The sequence below is a fragment of the Loxodonta africana genome, chromosome 11, assembly GCF_030014295.1.
Source record: "Loxodonta africana isolate mLoxAfr1 chromosome 11, mLoxAfr1.hap2, whole genome shotgun sequence".
Taxonomy (NCBI): domain Eukaryota; kingdom Metazoa; phylum Chordata; class Mammalia; order Proboscidea; family Elephantidae; genus Loxodonta; species Loxodonta africana.
Window position 1 is genome coordinate 85,193,951 of NC_087352.1, and position 14,089 is coordinate 85,208,039.

The following is a 14,089-nucleotide window of genomic DNA, read 5'->3' on the forward strand; positions in this document are numbered from 1 at the left end:
AGACCAGTCACTTCCTCCCGGGGACTTCTCCCTCCGTTGCGCCGCACCACATGCGCGAACTGGGTGGGCGTCCCCCCGCACGAAGTGTGGGCTCTGCCCCGGGGTCGCTTTAGGGAAATATAGCTGACCCCCCCCCACTCGCGTCGCGCCTGCTTCCCGCCAAACTCCCGGAGGGAAAGCTCCCCGCCTGGGACGCTGCTCTCCCTGCTCCAAGATCAGTCACTGCCTCCCGGGTGCTTCTCCCTCCGGCTGCGCCGCTACGCCGCCTGCGCCAACCAACTAGACTCTCTCCCGGGATGGGTTCAGGGGGGTAGGGCTGGGCCCCTTGTCTGTGCCGTCTGCCCCCCGGGCTCTGCCCCAGATCGGGCTCCGAAGGTCACCTGCCTGGTACGCTGGCTCCTATTTCTGAAAACGGTCGCCGTCTGCCCGTATTTGTTCGTTTTCCGTCTCTAAGTCTGTGCTTGTTGTTCAGAGTTCGTAGATTGTTATGTATGTGATCGATTCACTTGTTTTTCCGAGTCTTTGTTGCAAGAGGGATCCGCGGTAGCGTCCACCTAGTCTGCCATCTTGGCCCCGCCTCCACATTACTTTTATTACAAAGGAAAATATTTCAACGTTCCTCCAGTGCAAATTTAAAAGACTTGCATTTAAAAACTAGAATTTACAACCCTTTTTCCAGGAATACGCCTGGTGCATGTCTTTTCAGTAAGAATTTACTGACCATCTATAAGCCTAGCATTGTACTAAGTACTTCAGAAAACCCCAAAGTAAAATTCCAGTGCTCGTGGACTATAAACCTTATTTCCAAGATTCATAAAACATTTTTGAAATAAGTAGCCAAATTGCCCATCATGCCAGCCGAAATAAATAATATCAAAGTATTTATTTTCAAACTCTTTTTTCATAAAGGATTAGCCCTATTCTGTTCATTTATCATAGATACATTTCATCACTTCTAAGACACGCATTGTTCACTTTTTACCAACTCTGAATTCAGAAAGGGATTTACTGTCTTATTTTCCTAGTAATGCTGTAACAGAAATACCACAAATGGGTGGCTTTAAAGGATAGAGATTTATTTTCAGGAGGCTAGAAGTATGAATTCAGGATACCAGCTCTAGAGGAAGGCTCTCTCTTTTGGCTCTGGGGGAAACCGTTGTCTTTCATTGTCTGTATCCCCAGTGTTCCTGGGTTTCTTGGTAATCCTCACATGACATCTACTCCCCCGCCCCCATCCCAGCTTTGCTTGCTTGTCTTTGTGTCTCTGCTGCTCTTTATCTAGACGAGAGGTGGTTAGGTTTAGGACACGCCCTACACAGATATGGCCTTATCAATACAACAACAAAAAATGATATTTCCAAATAGGCTCACATTCTCAAGTGTTGAGGTCAGGACTCCAACACATATTTTGGGGGGCACAGTTCAATCCAAATCACTCTATCAGTGTGATTTTTCACAGTATTTTTTCATAGACAATTTGCAGCATTTTCTCTTTTTAGTGGTAAACGAAATAAAGTATGCCTTAGATTGACAGCATCTTAGATTGAGTGACATACGATAGATAACCTATTTTATATATACTTTAGAAAATACCTAGGAATATTTAGGCATGCTTCCTCCAAGATTCAAGTAAGAAACGTTTTCAAAGAGTCACTCCATTAAATGAGCATTCAAGCCTCCAGTGGTCATATGAAATCCACAACTCCTAGTTTAAAAATGTTAAAACCAACAACTGACAAGCAGCAACTTCACAAAAATTATGTGCATTTATGAGGGTTTACCTATCTAATTTTTCAAATTGCTACTGAATGTTTACACATGTATTTCCTATTTTGAACTTAATACAATGCATAAGTATATATAAAAATTATATGCATTTCTAAGCATTTATCTACTTAAAAGATTTGTGTATTTCAGTGTTTGAAATTAGTCAGAATTTCAAAGGTCTTCAAAATATAAAAATAACTAACCTGTATAAGAACCCTGAGAAGTCATAGAAGAAACACTGATAAAACATTATAGGGGAGATGAAATTGATTATAAGACCAAAATGAAAATTTTTCACAAATACAGGCAGAGAACATTGAAAAAAATGAAAAAAAGAAGTCATCAGACTAATACAATGTGAATCATCAGTGAGGTGTAGCCTACACTATGTAATAATGGAATAATTCTGAGCACTGCTATGTCAGACAATGGACACGTAAGTCCAATCAAATAAATGTGACAATATTTTATTAATAATTATTGACATCAACTAGTTCAGTGAATGTTATACTAGGTACATCTAGTTTGACCATAATAGTCATTTCTCCATCTCTTAGCCTTTCTTTTTCTTCCATATTTTCTCCCAAAGAGATTTTTTTAGCTGATGTGTATGGAAGTTGAAAGAAGAGGACAGAAAGAAATAGGTCAAGCCAGTCTTTCAGCCACTGTGTGGCCCTTCCCTGTCTCTCACCCTTTCATCCTGTGATTGCTGAGGCCTCCAAGATAACTTCTCTGAGAACCTTCTTTGAGAGCTGCAGTCACCTGCTCTTTGTTCCACCATACCACACTCCATTCCTTTCTGGGATCGAGAATCTAAGTCTGAAAATGCTCATGGTCCCTTCTTTCACCTGGATCCACTACCACTCCCTGTTCTTGTCAACTCAAACACCAACTCTCTTAACCATTGATCATAACAGTGTTCACCACTCCTAACAAAGAGGGTAATGTAGCTCTTTTTTCTATTGTATGCTTTAGGAAATGATTTTAAAACTCGGTAAGTTCTGATCACTATACAATAAAAAGGGAAATTTGCTTAAAACTGTAGCAAATACTGAACATAAAAAGAAAACAGAAACCTTAACTTTCATAATCAATGTTATATCAAAATCTAAAAGACAAGGAAGAGGCAATGACTAAGAAAAATACAGTACTTTTTGTGGCTATACGGTTACCAAAATATCCTTGTAAATTTATAATTACACTGCAATCACTCATCAGAATAATTTTCCATTGATTTTCAGGTTAAATTTTTTATTAAGTTTGTTGGCACTATAGCTTTATGGACTTTTTTGGTCGAGTGGAAAGGACAAGATGAAAGACAATCAAATTCATTTAGGCGCAGTGAAGGCTGAAATGTGTGTGAGAAAATTACCTTTAAGAGGATACCGATGGACTGTGTGATGATGTGGCTTTCTTTTTCATACAAAATATTTTCAAGAAGGCCTTCTGAAAACGTTTATGACACAATGGATACAAAAAAGGATTGACAAAGGAATTTAACCACTGAAGCCAAAATGCAATTTCATACCAATATGGTTTTGGATTTTTGTAGGAAAGAAAAATTGTGGACACAGAATAAGGAGCCCAGCAAATGGCAAAAACACCTAAGAGAATGGCCAGTGACTTGGCTAATTTCTTGGCTCTGAGCAGTTCAAGACGTTCCCTTTGGTGGGTTACTGAATCTGAACGGGAAAGGGACAACATCTGGGAAGCAATTGTTTGGGTATTTATTTGGGTTCTTAAAGACAGCAAGAGACTTCCCTTTCTTCTCTGTTTTTCTGAACGAAGGGGTGGTCCTGTTTCTTCCAGTTCAGGAAGAGATGTCCTCGAAAACAGTCGACATTTGAATGAGTGTCCACAGTCGTTGGAAGAGGCAGGAGGATGGCTTTGCCGTCTACTAAGACTACCACGTTTCCATAGGCTCCGGTAAATATACACATTGAAATAAGCCACCAAAATGACTGGGACCAGGAATTCAAAGAATGACGTGATAGCGATGATGTACCAGACTGAAAAAAACCCAGGTTCACATTCTTTCCAGTCTTTCTTCCAAGACTGTGAAACTAGAATTATTGGGCCATGCACTAAGAAGGCTAGCACCCAGACAGCCACCATCGGAGCCACAATCTTCAAGATCTCAGTTTGTTTAGCTCTATAAGACACCTAAAAGAGATCAAATAAATGATTTTTAGTTTAACAAACATGCATAGAGTGCATAAAGCACCCCAGACGCCCTCAGAAACTTCAGGAATGTGCAAGAGGTGGGGACGTTAACTGAACAGGGGTATCATGATGCGGTTTTCATATTATTGGAGACGCAGACCTTCTTGATGATTTTCAGAGGGAAGACTATAACCCTCAAGGCTAAACCCTCTGACACTTTAGAAAATGTCAAAGCCAACAGCTAAAATAAGAAAGGAATTTTTCATAATCCACAAATACTAAAGAGAACTGTCAAGCAACTGATGCTGAGTGCAACTCCTCACAACACTTCCCAACCTGCAGGCTGGGTCATTAGGAGTTTTTTTTTTTTTTTTTTTGATGAACTAGAATAGAATAGCAAATATGAGAATTCATCACACATAGTAAGGGTAGGTATTGTTTGATGAGGCTTTTGCTTCGGGCATATAGATATACATAAAGAAAGAGAGATGTATGTACTAAATAACAGTGTAAAAATGCATTTCTCACTCTGGTCACAGTCAAAAAAAGTTTGCAGGCCACTGCCTTAGCTGATTCCAATACTCAGAAAGAATCTGGTCTGCAGTTTCTGATGAGATGTCAAGGTGGGGTCAAGAAAAAATAGCTCTTACAACACTTCCAAGAAGATAAAGCATAAAAAGAAAGAAGTTTAAGGCTGCTGTGGAGAAAAACTGCAATGTCATTGGGCATTACCAAATTGCTTCTTTCTACAAGTGTTTCCGTCCAACAAACAGGGGGCAAGGTTGTGACCAGCAGCCACTTTGAGAGATCCAACTGGCAGGTGCTGTCTCTGGTACTCCCTTAACAAGTGTAAAGGTAAATAGATATATATGCATCATCAGTAAGAGAAGTGCTTAACTTAAATACTTTTTTAAAAGTTTTTAAGGGTAAGGAATGTTCTAGATCTACTTCGTCACAAGGACAGGTATTTATAGAGGAAAACGAGATTCTATCAATGAGGATTGCCCTCATATCATAGGATCCACAATCCTGGGGTTGATTCTGCAAGTTCTGAGAGTATCTCCTGTGAGAAATCTAAAGGTCTCAAGGCCAGCTATGCAATATGAGGGATAAACTTACAGGACAAAAACATTTTTAAGGAGACCTTGAAAAGACAATCCCTCTGAACCTGCTTCAGACCTGTAAGGTTCCTTCCAGCTCAAATGTTCCATGTTGCTCTGATTTCCTACTCAAGGGAAGGGCAAGGATCTACACACAAAATTGGAGCGCGACTCCCATGTCACCATCTCTCACGCACTGTTTTCTCTGTGAGTGTAAAACGTCGTTTCACAATGTTTTCTCATTTTTATTAAAGGAGCTTGTCCTTGCCCAGTGCTGTTTTTCTTTGATAGTTTATACACGCTGAGAAGGGCTCACCAAATAGGCTGGAGGTAAGAGAAAAAGCTGGCTAAAAAAAAAGAAAAAAAACTATTTAAAAAAACTGCAGGGAAGTGGGTTTTTGTTTGTTTTTTATTTCCAAATTACTGGCATTTCTGAGGCTAACCTAAAATGCCTATGGTACTGATCTCAAGTTCCTATCTACAATGCTTTTTTTTTTTTTTTTTTTTGCCTTCTGCTTCTCATGCCTCTAATTAATACGTCTCTTGCACTAAACCTAATGATTATGAAGATGGTAACAATGCCCAGCTGGACTTAAAACTCTGTTTAGTTTTTTAATTGCTCTGTTCAGCCTTCATAATGATATGATGCAATATGCTGGAAAGTGATCTCTTTTCCATTATGCATAAGGTCAAGTGGGATAATGGACATCTAAGGGAATTGGAAAGAAGATGCTGATCTCTTCATTTCTAGGTGCCATCTTTGATAGATGGACAACGAGAGCATTGCCTGAGTCCCGGCCTGAGTCTGTTGAAGTGGCCTCCCTAACATCAATCAATGGCCCAGTCCTCAGCCAATATACAATACATTATCATTCAGAATATTGCTTCTTTTCCATCCCAATAAAATACCCAAACACCCTGTCAGTCAGGTCGCTTTATGAGGCAGAGCAGCCCACTGGAATATGCCTGTGTTAATGAGGAGATGGGATTACAAATCCAATGAAGTGCCCTTGCTGGCCCTCCCAGCAACAATGTTTTCTATGGGCTTGATTTTACTGGCCAGCTTCTTTCTTCATCTAAAGGTAAAGTAATTCTCTTCTCTTACCACCTTAATTCTGAAAACATTTTAAACCCATTCCCTCCAGCTATAATCTAGCCCTGCTCTTCTCCTTCTTCCATCTACTCTTGCCTCAGCCACCCTATTCCAGAAACTTCTTTGAGCACCGTCACCCTGTGCTATCATCTGCATTGGGCTTTTCTTTCCCCCCCCCCAAATTATTATATGATTTCCATTTCTCAGGGTACCAGTAACCCCCCTGTCCTATCACACTATCTCCTCTACCGTCAGCTACAGCCAGAGCTCAGCTTCCCCATTCTCACTGCATGTGGGTTCTCAGTGGTTTTTAAAGACTTCCTTCTGGCTTCATATGGCTGTGCTTGAGCTACGAGTCAGCACAGGAGCAAGTGCTACCTGAGCACCCTGTGCCTGCATCATGCAGTCCTTTGTGGTGCGTGCACCATGTGCTCTGTGCCCTGTACAGCACTGTCGTTAGATGTCGTCAAACTGGCTCTGGCTCATAACGACCCCATAGTACAGCCCTAGGGACCCGGAATTAGCAATCCTGGCCTCACCACGTTTACAGCCTACATTGCCAAGGGGATTTCTCGGGGCCAGACCAGAAACACAACCACCCACTTTCGCTGCAGACATCTCTCCTCATTTCTCTGTAACCTCTAAGCATATTTTCTAACTGGGTAAGCTGTCCCTTATCTGTCCGCAAACTTGAGGCTAGACTCAAGAGATTGCACAAATCGGAAGATTTCTTCTCAGTCCTCAAGATCATCCAGTGAAATTTAAAAAGAAACATTAACCCAGAAAGAAAGGAAGATTTTTTAAGTACCAATGGGAAAGATTGTGAATCAGAGCACTGTTTTTCAAACATTTTGACTGTGACCTAAAATAACAAATATATTTTCTATCATAGCTAAGTACACAAACAGAAGTATTTACAAAACAATATTTGACTATATGCAATGTACTCATATTTTCTATCCTAATTTTTTAATTTCTGTTCCGCTCATCTCCATTCCATATTCTTTTGTTAAAAAAAAAAAAAGGCCACTTGATTCCAACTCAGTGAGTTGATTTCATGACTCATTAATGGGTCAATACCAACAATTTTAAAAATATGAGATTCTAAGCATCTGAATTACTAACCCAAACTGATGTGACCTCTCTCCATGGTTCTGGTGGCCAGCACAAACCACAGTGGACCCTAGCACCAATGAAGTCCCAATGCCAAGTTGTAGAGACAGCTTGCCATCCCCAACCCATACTCCCCTTCTCCCTGCCATATGGCTGCTCCATTAGAGACCATGTTTCCCAGCTTCCCTGGCAGCAAGGTATAGCCATGTGACTAAGTTTTCCCAATAAAATGTGAATGGAACTGGTTGTGTGAATCTGTACCACTTGGTTAAGAGAAAATCCCTTGCCCTGGACTTCTGTCCTTTCCCTTTCCTGTCTAGAATCTGGAGTGACACAAGCTGACTTTGACAACACAGACAAAGGCATGCATGACCTAGAGAAGGAGTCAGCAAATGACTGTCCAAAGGCCAAATGCGGCCTGCAGCCTGTTTGGGTAAATAAAGTTTTATTGGCACATACCCCAAAAAAGAGAAAACTTGTTGCTGTGAAGTCAGTTCTGACTCATGGCGACCCCATGTGCTATAGGGTAGAACTGCTCCATAGTGTTTTCTTCATTATAATCACCACGCCTTTATTCTATGGTGTCACTGGCTGGTTTCCAATTGCCAAGCTTTAGGTTAATAGTCAAGTGCCATTTGCGCCACCCAGGGAACTTGGAACATACCCAAACCCATCTCTTTTACTTACTGTCTATGCCTGCTTTCTTGCTACAAGGGCAGAATTGAGTAGCTGCAGACTATAGGACCTCCAAAACAGAAAATATTTACTATTTGGCCCTTTGCAGATAAAGATTTCCAACTCCTGCCCTAGAGGATGCAGAGCTGCCCTGTTAGCCCGGGCCCTGGATGAGTTCCTGCAGCAGTGCCTCTTTCCCACCTCTCCTGAACTGTTCTGTGAGAGAAAAACTTCTATCTTGTGTGAGCCTCAACATTTTGGAGTCTTTTTGTCACAGCATTTTATCCTGTGCTCTCTTGAATACACTCTCCCAATCCCATCTGCCCCTGGCTGCGCAGCTCTCCCAGGCCAGAGCTGTCATTGTCCCCTCAATACCTCCAGCACAGCACTCTTCCCAGTACTGAACCTGTCTACTTACGGGTCTGTCTCCATGTTAGACTAGTGTTCTCCTCAAAAGCAGAAACTTTTTTATTCATTTCTGAATCCCAGTACTTAGCAAAATGCCAGTTACATAGTAGTTCCCCAAAGATCTGGGTCTCTGGTTCTCAGGAGTGAAGGGAATTTCGCATCTAGGCCACAAAGATTTCAGATCACTGTTCATAGCGGCGTGACCCCTTTCGACCCATTGACCTGGCATAAACCTTATTTTCTCCTTTGTTCTAAGGCTGATAAATTTGGTTTGCTTAAGAATTGTTACTAACTTCTTGATGAAGCTATTCCAAATCTTGGATAAGTTCAGGCTTTCTTGATGTGGGTTCTAAACAGGTACTAGAACTTGATCTTTCTGGTTGGTTCCCTGTATAACCTATAGCTTCCCTGTGCACTGTCTTTTCCTTCGGCCATTCAGAGTTGATCTTCTCACCTCATTCAAAAGTCTGGAGTTCTTTTGACCTGCCTGCCAAATTCAATCCTGAGGAAAACTTTCAGGTCTCAACTTTTCTCTGGCACGGAGCTGATGTACCTACTCTGAATCTAATCTTCTCACAGTTTACCTGTATACTCAGTATACCACCTCTGACAACTGGTCGTGGTCTTTTTAGATGCCTTCCCATTTTATAGGCACACAGGGAAGTGACTTACCAAAATCACAGACAGAAAATTCCCACTAAGAGCCATGAGAATTTTGTCAAGATTACAAAAAGATAGGGCTCCTTGAAGGTTTTGCAGCTGAACAACAAAAAAATTATACTTAAAAATATTTTTACTTAGGGATCCAAAATTTAAATTTATATACCCTCCTAAGAAAGATAAGTTAAAGTTTTGACTTACAGCATTTGAGACGGACTGGTATCGATCATAGCTGATGAGGACAATGTTATACACAGATGCTGTACACAAAAGATAGTCAATAAGGAGCCAAAATGTACACAGCTCATCTCTCAAGTCCCAGTTGAACAGTGTGTAAGGAATGTACAAAGGAATAGAGATAGCACCTGTACAGGGGAAAAATAAAGGTAAAAAACAACATATCAATTAAGACAAAGAGGCATATTATAATGTGTATGGAACACAATGAAGTATCTGAATCAACTAAAAATGGCTTAATTGTAACTTAGAAATTCATGGTATTTCACCAACAAATTCAAGACTGACTTCCTATACATTATTTAAATAGTATTGTTTTAATTTGGAAATATGTGTGTAAAAAAATTGATATTTCAACCATCCACACATGTACATTTCAGTGACATTAATTATATTTGTCATGTTGTTCATCCATCACCTTTATTCACTCCCAAATTATACCATCACTCTTAATAGAAGCTCAGTGTTCCCAAAGCATTGAGTCCTCCTCTCCCCCTTCCTCTCACCTGCCCCTGGTAACCACTAATAAACATTAGTCTCTATACGCTTGACTATTCTAGATAATTCATCTAAACCTGCTGCCATAGAGTCAATCCTGACCCATAGCAACCTTATAGAACTGCCCCATAGGGTTTCCAAGGATCAGCTCGTGGATTTGAACTGCCGACCTTTTGGTTAGCAGCCGAGCTCTTAACCACTATGGCACTGGGGCTTCTATGATAGTTCATCTAAGTAGGAGCATATAATAGTTGTCCTTTTGTGACTGACTTATTTCACTCAGCGTAATGTTTTCAAGGTTAATCCATGTTGTAGCATGTATCAGGATTTCATTTTTCATCATTTTTATAATAGCTCTCAGGAACAATTTACCTTCAATTGTTCCTTATTACTTTACAAAGTAAGTACAGGCCCCAATCTGTATTTATAGTCGTATGGAGTCCAAATCATTTTCCTGTTCCGCACAGTCCAACCCAAAAGACATGGGCCACCCTGCCCCAAACACTTCCTACATTTTTACATATCCTTGCTTTTCTTTCTTCCCAGAATTTCCTCCTATTTCGTACTTAGTTCAGTCTATTTACTTCCTTCTCTTTCTTCACTCAATTCAAAAAATAACTTCCTCCATGTTGTCTTTCTTAGAACCTCCTCGACAGAAGTGACCTCTCCTTCACCTGCAAAGGCAGAATATCCAGTAGGCAAGGTAAGCACGGTACTTACTTTGCTTGCCAGATCATCTGTGCTAAACAATTTCACTTTTTTCACTATATTAAAGATTCTGCTTTTAAGTATGGTTGGCATCTGTCTCCCAACCCCACGGCACCTACCTACAGAATCAAAGATTCTGTTCAAATTTACAATCCCTGACAGGGATAGATTTACCAGTGAGTTTGGTGCCGTGGAGTCAGGTCTGACTCAGAGACCCTCTGTACAACAGAACTAAACACTGCCTGGCCCTGTGCCATCCTCACAATCGTTATGCTTGAGCCCATTGTTGGAGCCACTGTGTCAGTCCAATTCTTTAAGGATCTTCCTCTTTTTCACTGACTCTCCTTTACCAAGCCTGACGCCCTTCTAGAGGGACTGGTCCCTCCTGTTAACATGTCCAAAGCAAATGAGATGAAATCTCACTATCCTCGCTTTTAAGGAACATTCTGGCTGTACTTCTTCCAAGGCACATTTGTTTGTTCTTCTGTAATTTTTCAGTGAACAACTACAAAATACATTTTTCAGTGAACAACTACAAAGTGCATTTTCTCAAAGAAAGATTAACTTGATTTCCAGTCTCTTATGGTTATATAACTCTATGATACTATACTATATGCAAGACCATTTTCATGTCAGTTGTATTTTACAATATTCTGCACCATACCATAAAGTAACACTACTAACCATGCTACTATATAATTGATCTTATATCTACAACCAGTTTTCTGACTGTGCTGGTTAACAACCATGTACATTAATTTCTATTACTCTAACACCATGAAAACACTCCATCATATTTTAGTATAATTAGAACTCCAGAATAGTTTTGAAACTGTCTAAGAGTAATTTTTTCTGGAGCTATTTTCCTTAGCATGTTTAAGTTCTTAAGCATTCCTCTTTAAGAAGATACATTGTTTCGGGTGCGTATCCTCTGCAACACTGATTTGCATATGTCTAACTTTTCCCCAAAGTGCCATATAGCCCCCCAAACTTTAGTATTTAAACTTTTTGTTTTTAATTGTTCCCTATTTCATACAGTTCCTTGAAATAAGGTTTTAGAAATAATTATTTTTGAAAAAGATTACCTTAAATAAAGATATGTAACTTACCCACAAAGAAGTCAGAAATGGCCAAGTTAAGAAGAAAATAACTGCTCCGTTGTCTAAGTTTGCTGTCCATCACAAAAGCTAAAATGACAGCAGCGTTTCCTAGTATTATAGCAAAAGCCAGTAAGGTCATTAAAAATGCTAAAGTAATGCAAGTGCCTGGTGAGAAATTATTTGTATGATTAGTATCTAACATTATACCAAATGATAAGGAAGCTAATATATCAAATTAATCCACCAGGTCAATTCTGGCAAGTGTGTTTTCCAATTGCTACCTAAAATATAAAGTCCTCTACTAAAAGCAACATTTTTAGAATCTAATGCTGATCTCATACTACTTCCTGATTCTGATAAAGCAAACTTGTGGTAACAGTTTCCCTTTAACTCTCTTTTAAAAAAACAAAACAGTGAACGGTTTTCTCTTACACATTTTAATGTTATTCATCCATCCCCCATTAATAGAAAAATATTATGTAATATATATAAAATATAATTAGTACGTTGCATATGTAATAACTGAGTTCAAATGAAATTCATTTTTTAAAATAATATAAATATATAGATCCAATTAAATATTTCCTTCTGGCCATGAAGGAAGAACAGGGCCTGGATTTACTGTCCCATCTGAAACAGCCAAAAAACTGGATGAAATATATGATACAAGATTTTGTTTGTTTGTTTTTAATATTTTATTGTGTTTTAGGTGAAAGTGTACACAGCAAATTAGGTCCCCATTTAACAAGTTTTATACATAAAACTTGTATACATTTTTCCGTAACATTGGTTACAAGTTTCACAATGTGCCAGGATTCTCATTATTTCCATATTGTTTGTTGTTTCCATTGCTCTAGCTTCCCTGCCCCTCCTCGCCTTCTCATCTTTGTTTTTGGATAAATGTTAACCATTTAGTCTTATATAGTTGATTGTTTAAGGGGGCACGTTACTTATGGGTGATATTGTTTATTTTACAAGTCAATCCATTGTTTAGCTAAAAGGTGACCTCCAGAAGTGGTTTCAGTTCCATGTTCAAAGGGTATTTTAGGGCGATGGTCTCGGGGATTCCTCTAGTCTCCATTGGTCCGGTAAGTCTGGCCTTTTTTTAGGAATTTGAATTTTGTTCTGCAGTTTCCTCACATTCTATCCAGGACCTTCTATTCTGTCCACGGTCAGGATGGTTGGTAGCTGTATCCAGGCACCACCTAGTTCTCCTGGTCTCAGGCTAGAAGAGGCCATGGTTCATGTGAGCTATCAGTCCTGTGGACTAGTTTCTTCTCTGAGACTTTGGTTTCCTTCATTCTCTTTTGCTCCAGATGAGTAAACACCAATAGTTGTATCTTAGATGGCCACTTGTAAGCTTTTAAGACCCCAGGCGCTACTCACCAAACTAGAACATTATATAATACAAGGTTCTCAAGGCAGTGGACATCAGGCAATGAAGGACAATGATCTCTGAGAGAACAGGGAAAAAATGAGGCCAGCCTTACAATTGCCCCAGCTTAGTCTTGGGATTGGTGTCTCTGGGTGGCACAAATGGTTAAGCACTTGAACAGTTGGCAGTTCGAACCCCTACAGAAATGCCTCAGAAGACAGGCCTGGAAATCTGCTCCCAAAAAGTCATACACATGAAAACTCTATAGGTCCCCTGAGACCAGAACTAGATGGTGCCTAGCTACCACTACTGACCATTCTGATCAGGGCCACAATAGGTGGATCCTGATTGAACGGGAGAAAAACACAGGACAGAACTCAAATTCTTAAAAAGTGCAGACTTACTTGACCAGTTGAGACTGGAGGACTCCCTGAGACTATCGTTCTGAGATACTCTTTAAACCTTGAACTGAAACTATCCTCTGAGGTCACCTTTTAGCAAAATAACAGATTGGCACACAAAATAAAGGATTAGTCATGATTATAGCCCTCCACTAAAAAACCGCCTACATGAGACCAAAAAGTCAACAATTACTCCAAAGCAAACATGAGAAGATAAGAGGATAGGGAAACTAGAGTAAGTAATGGAAACAGAACAATCAGAACACAATTACATTGCAAAAAATGTAACTAATGTCACTGAATGTTTACCTGTGTTTTATTGACTATGCAAAGGCATTCGACTGTGTGGGTCAAACTGTGGATAACACTGAGAAGAATGGGAATTCCAGAACACTTAATTGTGCTCAAGAGGAACCTTTACATAGATCAAGAGGCAGTTGTTCGGACAGAATAAGGGGATACTGATTGGCTTAAAGTCAGGAAAGGTGTGGGTCAGGGTTGTATTCTTTCACCATACCTATTCAATCTGTATGCTGAACAAATAATACGAGAAGCTGGACTATATGAAGAAGAACGGGGCATCAAGATTGGAGGAAGACTCATTAACAAGCTGCGTTATGCAGATGACACAACCTTGCTTGCTGAAAGTGAAGAGGACTTGAAGCACTTACTAATGAAGATCAAAGACCACAGCCTTCAGTATGGATTACACCTCAACATAAAGAAAACAAAAATCCTCATAACTAGACCAATGAACAACATCATGATCAACGGAGAAAAGATTGAAGTTG

The 14,089-nt window shown here is 39.9% G+C and overlaps 1 protein-coding gene across 2 annotated transcripts; it reads right to left on the reverse strand.

Annotated features, from left to right (window-relative positions):
• Positions 1 to 320: 320 nt before the first annotated feature.
• On the reverse strand, positions 321 to 11,973 carry HRH4 (histamine receptor H4). 2 transcript variants are annotated; one of them, XM_003406351.3, is made up of 3 exons: positions 11,532 to 11,973; positions 9,181 to 9,344; positions 321 to 3,930 (listed from the first exon to the last, which is right to left on the reverse strand). In XM_003406351.3, the coding sequence occupies exons 1-3, from the start codon at positions 11,722 to 11,724 to the stop codon at positions 3,142 to 3,144; spliced, it is 1,146 nt and encodes a 381-aa protein (XP_003406399.1). In that variant the 5' UTR covers positions 11,725 to 11,973; the 3' UTR covers positions 321 to 3,141. The 2 variants fall into 2 exon arrangements, with proteins under 2 accessions (XP_003406399.1, XP_023399686.1); XM_023543918.2 differs by lacking the exon at positions 321 to 3,930 and adding an exon at positions 4,374 to 4,769.
• Positions 11,974 to 14,089: the final 2,116 nt, after the last annotated feature.